Source organism: Phaenicophaeus curvirostris, chromosome 2, assembly GCF_032191515.1.
Source record: "Phaenicophaeus curvirostris isolate KB17595 chromosome 2, BPBGC_Pcur_1.0, whole genome shotgun sequence".
Classification (NCBI taxonomy): domain Eukaryota; kingdom Metazoa; phylum Chordata; class Aves; order Cuculiformes; family Cuculidae; genus Phaenicophaeus; species Phaenicophaeus curvirostris.
In genome coordinates, this window is record NC_091393.1 from 60135002 (window position 1) to 60147154 (window position 12153).

The 12153-nt window shown below is 35.1% G+C and overlaps 1 protein-coding gene across 2 annotated transcripts in view; it reads left to right on the forward strand.

The window, feature by feature from the left end:
• PACRG (parkin coregulated) overlaps positions 1 to 12153 on the forward strand; it is a 228320-nt gene that overhangs the window by 117860 nt on the left and 98307 nt on the right. Inside the window, exon 5 of one of the 2 annotated variants that reach the window (XM_069852208.1) lies at positions 6112 to 6252. The exons of the other annotated variant lie outside the window; for it this stretch is intronic. Within the exon in view, the coding sequence (XP_069708309.1) occupies positions 6112 to 6252 (141 nt within the window). The remainder of the gene's footprint in view (positions 1 to 6111; positions 6253 to 12153) is intronic. 2 annotated transcript variants of the gene reach the window in all.

The following is a 12153-nucleotide window of genomic DNA, read 5'->3' on the forward strand; positions in this document are numbered from 1 at the left end:
AATTCATTAATGTTTAACATTTATTAGTCCTGAGTTTCACCTGCCATTTTATGACCCTGTCATTCTATACTTTAAAGTCTTTGTGCTGTTCTTCAGCTAGCCCTTTTCTTTGGCCTCTGGAATAACTTGTGTCATTAGAAAACTTTGTCACTCACTAGTAAACATCTCTTCCCAATCACCTATGAATCTGCTGAAAAATGTGAACTTCAGCACAGATGTCTGCAAGGCTCTACTAGTGATACTTCTCCTCCGTGGCCATTTATTGTTGCCCTCATTTCCTATCTCTAAATGATTACTTATTTATATAGAAACCATAGCAGTTAAAGTGTTTCAAGAGGGACCTTCTCAATACTTTTTGGAAGGCTGAGAAAACTGTATTATCTGTATTTTCTTATCCACATTCTTCTTCTTTAGGGACCTGCAATCCATTTAAAAATCTATATTAATTTCTGCAGTACAGATACCAATATTACTGATCTTTAGTACCCCAGATCTTTTCTGAAATATTTTTTAAAAATAGTAAGACGTTTCATTGATAAAAAAGGTGTTTTCATTGAGAGGGTAAATACTCAGTGCAGTTTAGTAACTTGAGGCGGCACAGGGGAAGGAATGTACATCTAGGAACAGATGGAAACTGTAAACTGACATAGGCACTGAGAAAGGTTTTAGGACTCGGTTCTCAGTGTATGCTTTATATTAATATCAGTTAATTATACAGGGCCTACAAATAGAATTACTAGAATTCAAGTTTTACAGGTGCTGATTCTAGTAAAATACTACAAGCACAATTACAGTTGAAAAAAAAATCACTGTCTTTCTCTTCAGTATTCTTCTAGTTCATGTTTCTTGCTAATATCAATGATTCAGTTATGGACCCTAGCTTTTTCTGCATGTTAGGCTTAACAGGACAAAGTCTTTGATGACAAAATTGGTGTAAGGTTTTCATGCTTTAGCCCTTGTTCCTTCTCCCGTCATCTCACTGTAGCACATCACTCCTTCAGTTGTACTGAAGTTGTACTGGAAGAAATATTTCTACATCTATATTGTAAATTGGATCAGGATCTTACCTAAATTTTTAACAGTACAGAACACAAGGGTTTTATTCTGTTTGGATGTTTTGGATTGTTGTAGGTTTTTTGTTGCTTTTTTTTGTTGTTTTTAAATTCACTCTTGATTGAAACACAGTGTTTCATAACAGCCTTCTTTACTATTATGTAAATTAGCATAATACTTCCATTGTAACAGTTCAGGTAGTTAAGTATTTTGAAAGTTTTGTACAAAATTCTCTGTAAGAGAAGTATGTATCGCCTTTATCAATTGCATTTTGAAAACACTTCATGTTAGCAGCTTTTTAAACCTCACTCTGTGAATTTAAGAAAAGAAGCTCTTGATCAAAAAGATGAAGTAGATCACAACCATCGAAGCATCTTTATCCTGAGTGCTTGCTGCTCTGCAGGAGACCTACTCTATGTATCTTGTTATGCTTCATGCAAAGAATTCTCTAAAACAGGTGACTCATTTTCCAATTGGGATGGAGAGAAATGAATGCAAAATAATTGATTTTAATTTTTTGTTTTAAGAACTAACTAGAAGGTCAAAACAGTCAGTGCATTTCTAAATATAGATTCACAAGTGTATTTGAACAAGGGGTTGAATATAATTTCATGCAAATTAAAAAGAATTCAATCATCAACATAACCTTAACTATAATCTCCAAAATCTAAACTTGACTATTTAGAGAAGACATGGAACTTTGTGGGATCTGATTTTATTCTGTGAAGTTTAGGCTATCTAAGCTCTATCTGGAGAAGAAAATCCTGATTCAGTCTCTTCTGCTAAAATACATTGTGTCATGGAGAGATCCACTGTAGAGTGGGAGAAATGCTGTCATGTTTCCTGGCTTATAAAATGTATCAGACTCAAAGATGAGAACTGTGGCTTCTATTATAGGAAACATCTGAGATTGAGACAGAATTTTCCAAACTGCCACATAAAAATAATATATATATATATAAAAAAATATACCAACTCACATAGCTTCTAGGTCTTTTTCTTTGAGATGTTAAAGTGTTACTCAAGGAAAAGGCTCGAATGTTTTCAAATAATAATTTCTATTGCTTCATATGTAAGCTGCTTCCGTCTAAGTGGATAAGGAAACAAGTCACATATATATTGAGAAAAATCTCTGCTCTTAATGGAAACATACAAAATAAAATTCTAAATTTACAGCTATTGCCAATAAAATTTAATGAGGAAAATATTCGTGGAAGCTGTCAGTGAATTGGTATTGTATATCAGCTAATTGCTAACAAGCTTTAATAAACAGTGCTGTGAAAATCCTCCATCCCAAAAATGTTCAGTGTTTCAAATACACTTTTGGATTTGACAATTATCTATTACTGTGGCTTTGAATGGTAGAAACACAGAGCTGACTCACATTCTGAGCCCTAATGCCAGATATTTATCCTACCGACATTTTAAAATTCTCTTTTATTTAAGAAAGTTATGATGAACTTCAGAAAACACTTGTTTGAAAAAACTGTAGCTCTAGAAAGTAAAATGTGCTTGAAGTAGTTCATTATATACTTGCATTAAGTAGTTAGTCAAACTGGATTATCTCCTGGAAAAGTGTGTATCCTCATCACAAGCAGAATTGTCAGGCTCGTATACCATTGAAGGACAAAATATCAGAACTACCAAGCAACAAAGTCAATTTATTGAATTGGGATTTTTTTCAAAGTTAATGCTTAAGCAATGCATAGCATGTAGACTAGAAGACCAGAAGGGAAATACATACCACTGAGGGAGGGATTTCTTCTAAAAACACTTAAGGGAGTGGAAAGCTGCCTTTAACTGAGAAGCAAACCTGTCACTACCTTTGCAGTTATTGTGAAGATCCTCTTCTTACAGCAAACTTCTAGGTCAAGAGGAAACAGCCTAGCATGCTTTCAAATTGGAATACTTTTAGTAGTATGTATATTTCCTTCTTTAGGGAAATGTAGCTGTACCGAACTAAGAGTTTTAAATGGCCTGGTTTATTCCTGTGTAGATATACTAGAAATTTCTACCATTTCTGCTAACCTCCAGATATCACTGACATTTTTCAAAGTGTTGAAGCATACTTATTTCATATACTGCATTACAATTTTTTCCTTTGATTCATGTGGGAGAATGGTCTACAGTGACAGTAGTACACAGAAAATAATTACTAGATTTTTAGAAGATAAACATATGTTTGAAATTGATGTATCCTTGGGGCAGGGACTATCTCTAATTAAATGTTTATACAGTGCCTTATATAATCAAGCCAGGAGCTGGTCGACTTCTATGCATGCCACACACCAAATATTTAATAATAATAACTACAGTTCTGCAGTCAATTTGATCTTACTTCTGATATTTACAAGTGTTTTCCTAACACACATTGCAGATTTCTGCAATTTGAATGGTTTCAGGCTCAGATTCTGCAGTCTGTTTGATTCTACCATATCCATCACTTTAACACTCAAACTCTTAATCCAAATCTCGTTGCGTAAGTCAAATGGAGGATGGGATGGCCCTGTTTTGAAGGTGGTGGAACATGCATCCAGCTGATTTTATAGCATGCAGATGGGACAAATGCCAATATTACTGTTTATGGTTCTAGCAAGCACCTCTACGGCACAACTTGCATGTAAGAAAACTTGCATGACATGTTCTGTGATGAGTTCTTCTTTGAAAACTTTACTCTGGATTCCTTATGTGTTCAGTTTGCTGCACTCACTGGGACAATTTCTTAGAGATGAGGCATAATGCACACTATTGCCTTTATTAAGGAATTAATATTTACCAAGACAGTCTTGATTTCCACTCAAACACAAGACAGAATTCTGAAGACAGGAAGCTGTGAAAACCTTTGGAAGTTACCATCTACAGAAAAGAGTTCCTCCTAGGGGTGGCTGGACAGCCATTTCCACTTACATGACACCTTCTGCATGCCTAAAAATAAGGTCTCTCAACCTCTAGGCTAGCTTCTAGAGACAGGAAGAACTGTTCCTGGAAGCAGGTATAATTATTTGGTTAAGGATTAAGAAGTTGTGATATCTGCCATTGATCAGGCTTTATATCTAGTAAATTAATTATTCATGTTTTCATGAATAATTACTATCAGCAATTTTGTTCATGCTTGTAGGAATTCCTTCGTACAAAGGAATACAAATGTGCATTCATGTTTCTATGAATAATAGTTATTGTGCTGAATATTATAAATGTTAATGATAATTTTGCTGTTAGTTCAGTTAGCTACTACTTCTGTGTATGGCAATGTAGTCATATATGTAGTCTATATTTTGGAACCCCAGAGCTTTCTCTTCCAGTCACTCATTAAGAAAATGAATAATGCCTGTTTCTCTGTAAAAGGATATTTTCCCACCTAGGGTTTAAACCTAATCTTTAAAATTGTATCCAGGGATTGCTCTTTGCTAAAGCAGCCTTAGAACATCTTCCTATGAAAGAGTATTTTGGATTAGTCAACATCTTCGATGAAACTGTGGACAGGATGTCCATCAATGCAGTATGCTCACACTAATATGCTCAGAGAAGACGCAATTAGGCATAGCCTGGTGGCTGCAGTAACGATTAGCAAAGAAGATATATAGAATCCAGTCTGTATTTTCATTTAACAATGCTTCTTGAACTAAAAATCATCCTATGATGCACTACGGTACCTATGAACCTTGAGCTCCCTAACTCTGTTGTTTAACAGTAGTTTTAGTATGTTCATAAGCATGCAAAGAGGCATGAAAGGAGGTTACTTAGTAGCTGATTTTCAAGAGCTCTCTCTACACATTCACACAACCAAACTGCCTTGGTTGGGAGCTCAGCAGGCATATGATAAGAAGCAGAAGCAGATGGGGCACAGGGCATTTGTGTGAAGAGATGGAAAAACTGACAGTGCTCTAGAATACTATTTCATTCCCTATGAAACAACATTCCTGTGCACTGACAAAGCTTAATGCCAGAAATATGGAATCCTATTACTTCAGTGAGAAGAGGCAGTTATTGAAGAAGTTGTTAGTAACTCCTTTTCAAATTTTGGTGTATTCTCTACTATAATTTTTTCCAAGTGCTTGTACTTATGATATGTTGAATCATGCATTTATATTCTTCTGTTGTTATAAAACATATAGCATTCAATATGAGCTTATCTTTTACAGCTTTTGCTTTCCCAGTGCAATGATATAAACCTCTATGTAAGTGGGCTGAACATTGGAGAATTAGACCAATACATAATAGTGTACCAAATTTGACAATTGCTTCCAGCTGCATAATTTCAGGAGGTGTTACAACTAGAGGGATTTTGCAAGAAAAACATATATATATTTCAGGCGTGACTCATTTTGCATTACAGGAGAGAATGCAAAGTACTTGCTTTTAGTAAGATTAAAAGAGAAGAGAAAAAAAGTTATTAATGAAATGTGTTAGTGTCATAAGGTTAGAAGCATGACACTGAAAGCTAAGAGAAAAATCTAAAATAGGCAAGACAAAATCTTTTTTCTTTCCCTAGAATGTTTATCTTTTTAAAAAAGGCTACAAGGATTTTTTTTGTGTTGGGTTTTTTTCCTATAAACATTTGCTTCATTGTACTGATTCTCAGAACAGTAGGAATTGTTAGTTCAATGAATAAAATGATAGTGAAATAAATGAGTACAAATATATACAAACACTAATTGTTACACTAGAATGTGTCTGTTGTCAACCTTTGCAGGTTGTCTTGCAGTTGTATGGTTCCATCGGCCCCGAATGGTACTTACTGAACATTTATTTTTTATTTGTTTGGCCCATGCCAGCATTACACAGGCAGCATGAGGCAATAATGAGCTGCATTCTTTGGGTTACTGAAGAGTCAGCACAAATTGTGGGAACAAATAACAAACAGACAAGGCAGTGTTTTATAACATCGGGACTGCAATCCATCTTTGGGATCTTTCAAAGCCGGGCTAATAAAGGCGCACTTACAATCCCCAGCAGAGTACAGTTTAATTAAATTTGTCCATTAGAGCACTCCTCCCCTTCCCTCTACATTTTAGAAATTAATTCTGCTTTCTGCCTGTTGTTCTTTCCACATCACAGATGCACTGAGCCTTCGTAACCGACAGGTCATCTGCATCACGCTGAAAGTCCTCCAGCACCTGGTAGGCACGGTGGGGGAGGCCTTGGTGCCCTATTATCGGCAAATCCTCCCAGTCCTAAACATCTTTAAGAATATGAATGGTGAGTTATACTAATAGACACTGTGTCTTTCAACTCCTAAGGTAAAAAAGGGCTTGAGGCAGGGTTAATTAACAATGTAGTTAAGATTTATTACTGTATATAAGCTCAAATCCATTTGGAGCTCTAAATAATATAAACCCCCTCTCTTACTATTCCCTAAGGATGCACTGAAATTAACAATTTCATTTATTACTCCTTGCACGTAGAGTTTATTTAACACAGTACAGAAGCACCGAAGCAGTTCTATAATCTTCCAATAATTAAATTGTAAAGTTTTGCAACAGTCTTCTGAATACATTAACAAATTGCAAAGGTTTTTTTCCTTCTTCCAACACATTAAATCAGGCTAGCCTTTTTATTCCATTCTGTGCTCTTCACAAGCAATTCACCACCACCAGGAGGATTAGGAAAGAATAAAAATAAAAGTAGAAATCAAACTTATTAATCTGAGGGTCAAGAGAACTCCTTGTTGTAGGAAAATTTCAAGTTATTTAACATCTAGCAAAACAGTGAAGTTAGAAGATTTTACTGCTCACATAGCAGGTTTTATTATAGAGAAATTTAGAACTCGTTTGTATCTATAGTTAATTATGTTGTTTTCTTTGTAGTGCAAACCTCTATTGCCAGTTTCAGTTTTTAATAACTGGTGCTGTGAGTACTGCAAGTACCGTATTCTGTGAATGCATTTGCACTCCAGTTACCAGCTGAAATAAATATTTGCTTTTGCCAAACAAATCTTTAAGATATTTTTCTGTAGTAAATCTATCTGCACTTACCTGTTATTAATTATACAGGTAATAATAATACAGATAATATTAACTGTCTACAAAGTTACTGATTTTAAAGTTTCTGTTATTGACTTGCAGCATATAGAACAAAAGTTTTTAATTTCCCACAATCTTGCAAAAGAGGCTTTTCATTAAATTCATGGCATTTTAATAGTTGTCTACAGGACTGCTTCCTATTATACTTTCTGCTTGCATTGGTACAGAATGTATTATCTTATATTCATTCTTTAGTGAAAAAATGAAAATGAAAAATGCCTGTCCAAAGTCTGAGTAGGAGACTCAAATGAGGTCTAGATTTTAGAACACTTTACACATATATGTCTGCGACCTTGTTTTACTTAGTGAGAAACTTGCAGTAACATGGAATTCCACAAATTTGACATGGTTCAGATGACAACTGTGGCTTTCTAGAAGTTGTGGGACGAAGGATTATGAATAGAATCTGTACATTGAACTTAAGTAATTTCAGCAGAGCTCCTTATGAATTAGAATATTCTTTCTTAACAGATCCAATTTCAGTATCTGGCACAAAACAAGACTGTAAAAAAGGATTCTCATTGATTAATGAATATACAGTACATACTTTTTTCCAAATTTCAGCCTGAAGTAACCCATAAATTCACATGACTAGGCTTTTCTGTGGTGTTTTCAGGTTAATAGTAGGAAAAGATCATGTGCAACCAGGTACATAGCTTAACAAGGCATTAAACAGTCTAAATATAACCTAAGTTTTGATTGTACTATGAGCAAAATAAAACATATTTTCAACAGACATGCATGACACCTTTACTATGTGAATTTGTGTCTGTCAGACTACACTAAATCTTAATATTTGGCATTTAAGAATTAAAAACCAAAAAGAAATGAAAAGTAATAGCTGAAAATTAATACATCCTATTAAAGCATTACATTTTAAGGAAGAAAGGTTTCGAAAGACCAGTATTGCCAGCAATAGAATGTATACTGTTTGCAAGACCTGTGATATGAAACTGTTCAACTTATTGTGGACGAGGTGCTAAGGGGCATGGTTTAGTGTTTGATAGGAATGGTTGGACTCGATGATCCAGTGGGTCTCTTCCAGCCTGGTTATTCTATGATTCTATGATTTATGATTCAGTACTTGCATCCAGGTGATAGGGAAAGATTCTTCCTTTGTCTCCCCTTGCTTCAAAAACCTTGTATTTCTTCCTTCACTGGTGGTTAACAGAAAATTTATGCTGCCTTCCTTCTCCTTTCTATCTCCTATATGCTTAATAAGCAACTGAGGAGCAGGTCTTTGTGGGAAAATGTAGAGGCTGATCCAGGCTACTTTCTCCACTGCTTCTTCATACAGGTTAAAAATGGAGCTTACTCTCTTCTTTCCACTTTTATGTATAGCTTGAGAAAGGAGGAACTGTAGTACATCTTTCAGGAGATGTGTGAATTACAATTTGTTAAGTCTGACACTGTGGAGGTTTGTCCAGAATTAAGATAGCTGGAAGAAGCCATGATTCAGTCATTGCCAACTTGCTAGATCAGTATTTCTGTGCTGAAAGGAACTCATTCCCAAATTCAGCATGTGTGAATACCACACTCATACTAAACAAGCTTATAGTCTAGAAAACATTTTAAAAAGAAAAAAAAAAGAAGTCCTAGTAAGACATTAAGGTCAACTTACTTTAAAGTCGAGTTACCTGGTGAATAGTTCAGAAGAAACCAGCCAGAGCAATTTTTCATGCAGTGTGTGATGTGAAGCTCTAGAACTCCTAACCTCTAATTCTTTGCATACCAAAAGTTTACATGAGTTCAGTGGAGGCTCAAGAATGTCATAAAAATTAATCTATTGCTTGTTTTGTAAAACACACAGATCACCTCTGGCTCATGGCATTCCTAAACAACATGATTGAAGCTGAGAATGTATTAGGTGAAGTACTGTAAATGGTTGTCCTGCATTCATTTTGCCTAGTCACGTCCTTCTGAGAGACACGCTGTTGGACTGGATGGTCATTTGCTGTTATCTAAAATGTCCATCCTTGTGTTCTTCCTACACTGGTCCCTAGCAGACTTACAGAAAACTTTCAATTCTTATTGAGTTTAAAAATGTTCTGGACTATAGATTACTCAGAAATGTTATACTTACTACATACCTCTGCTTTGTCTGAATCATGGTTCACCTCACAATATTAGACAGGATTATAAATAAAACAAAAAAATTGCATTGGTAATGTCTTAAGATTAGGAGATCAGGAACAGGTGTTTAATAAAACAAATACAGACAGTAGTCTTAGCTTCAGCTTATCACATGCTTATCTCTTGAGTTGTTCTTCACCCAACAAAATGGGGAAAATCATTGTTCCGAGTTCCCAGTGTTACCCGAGTGCGGAGTATAATGGTAGCTGAGAAGCTCTGAGTTCTGTCCCTCTTGTGTTTAAGCGATTCTTTCCAAATTCCCATCTGTTTCCTAGCGCTGAGGCTACTGTTTCACAGTCAGCAAAGTTGTCGTTTAGTTACCATTGCCTTCAAGGGGAATTCTGCGATAAAAAAAGGAAGTAGCCTTGATGACTCTCCCTGTAGGCAGCCATTTAGAGCAGCTGACTGTGATTCCCATTGCAGATTTTTACTGGATTAGCCAGGGAGGAACTATGTAAATCCTCTTTTCTGGTATCTGACGTCTTTGTTGCTTAAAGATATCTCCATGCTCCTATTCAGCCTGCTGGCAAACTGATTCTTAATCAGACTCAAGGGCTCCTTTATGCAGAGTTATTAATGCATTCTTCTTAATTGTATATAGAATATTGATTATTCACAGAAACACAGTTTCTCATATGTTCCTTTGCTTTTCCATCTTACTTTTGACATTTCTACTTCTATCTGTTACCTCCAAATCTCCTTGTCATTATCTTGTAAACATAGCCCTTTTTTGTAAATTAGCAGGTTCTGATATTGATGCCTTTTCTTATTTTATGGTGTCTCCCAAACATGCTTGTTTCTAAAAATGAGTGTCTTCGTAGTGCTTAAGTTGTCTTGATAACTGTATAAGAGAAGCAAAAATGGCAAAGGATTACTGACCTTTTGGAACAAAAGATAAACTAGGTATGGAATGTAGCACCCATCATAGAAATTTTATTAAAATATTTTTGGTCAGTATTTCACAAAATATCTGTTGGCTTCTTCTGCATAATGTTTTTTAGTGAAATACGTTTTTCCTGCAGTCTCATATATAAAAGAAGTATTTTTGATTTTGTTTTCTGAATTCTCTGTAATTTTATCGATATGTGTGAGAATGCAGAGTATAAGTGGCCATGGTGTGCTCTGAAAAAAGGGCTGAAGCTTTCTGATGAAACTATTAGCCAGGGTCAAAAGGCCAGCAGAAAAGCAAGAGAAGGGAACATGTATTCACCCCAGCAGTTGGGGAATACTCTCAAGATATGGGAGCTATTTGTCTAATCTCTGCAGACGGAGAGGGGACTAGCAGTCTTTAAGTAAGATCCCCGACATATGGACTATTATGCAGATGTGCTACCATATAATCTAAGAGACAAAAAAAAGTCACGATAATGCTTACTAAGTCTGTTATGAACCTGGTAATGCCACTGCAGTTTCCATTTAAATGTGTAAGTTAAATGCATTCTTACAAAACTCATTTTATTCTTATGAAGAGGGAAAGAAAAATACTTGTGGAATCAAATGGAAGTATAATTTTTTTACATCACAATCCCTTTTCTTTTTGGGTGTTTTATTTTCTAATCTACCTTCTAGAAATCTGTGAGTTGTCTGAAGTAAATACAATTTAAGAACAGATATAATATGTTCATTCATTTATGAGAGCATGAAGAAGACAAAAATAAAAGGAGTTTGGAATATGCTATTAAGTTGTATGCATAACAGAATACTGTCTGAAACAGAAGTTTGTTTTTTAAAAAGATTAGACAGTTATGAACAGCAAATTTCTCTTGTTTAATATACTTGACTGGGAAAGGGATATTTCACTGGTTTAGTTTAACAACTATTTTTATACTGCCAAATCAAAGTAGTCTTAACAGCTGTACTACATCGAATAATGTACACAGAAATATTTCCATGTTGTCAATTTATATTATTCAATATCAAGAGCAGCAGGTAAAATAATGTAGAATAGATGAAACCAAACCTTTATTTGATTTACATGCCTCAGAGAAGTATGGGATGACTCTGCACTGTGGAAGGCATTTCTCCAGCATGGTAATTTTATATGACTTCTTTCATTCACTGTAAGGCATTCAGTGGTAACAGGACAGACTTAAGCTGGCTGCAATAAAAATGCATTGACTTTGACAGTACGTTAAGCTAACATAAACTTCTGACAGACCTTACCTATCTAGTCAGTACTTTAGAATAAAATTTTAACGATATGATTGAGAATACCTGATGTAGTTGAATTGTACCATTCAACAGTGCGAAGCCACAAAGCAGAATTATACTGCATGCTCCACAGCACCTGAACTTCACTCGTGAAAAAACGTTCACTTGTCTGAAAGGTACTTGACACTCTTTGGAGAACTCCATTTTACAAAATACAACAGTTTTACACAGTCTCTATAGGAAGAAGCAGAACTAAAGTGTTTAATTACAGAAGCAAGAGACTGTGCCTACAGGTGAAAGATTTCTCTGTACTGGAGTTCGAGTATTTTCAGAAATGCTTGTGTATTCCAGTGGCAGCAATGCTCCTCAGAGCGGTTCATGATTATTAGTAAGAAGTAGCAATTATCCTTTAATGGGATTGAACATGCACTAAAGAAAAACTCTGGCCCAAAACATTTCAGCTGTTTTCTCTTTCCACTGGGAAATCCAAAAGTGTTTTCACAAAGAATGTCAATCCTTTTCTGAAATACTTCACAGTTTTCCAACTCTGTGTTCAGAAATAATCTTTAAAATTATTGAATTAATGATTAAAAATGATTAAAATCATTAAAAACTATGATTAAAAATGATTACAAAAAAAAATGGCTTGAACATCAAATTTTACAAGTAATGTATTCGAGAGTCTCTTCATTTCTTCTTTGAAATTTGAGATTTCAGATCATTCCCAGGCAATTTTTCTCAGGGTTCCCCCACCACTAAGAAGGTTAAAAGCTTTATTTTCCCTTTTTTTAAA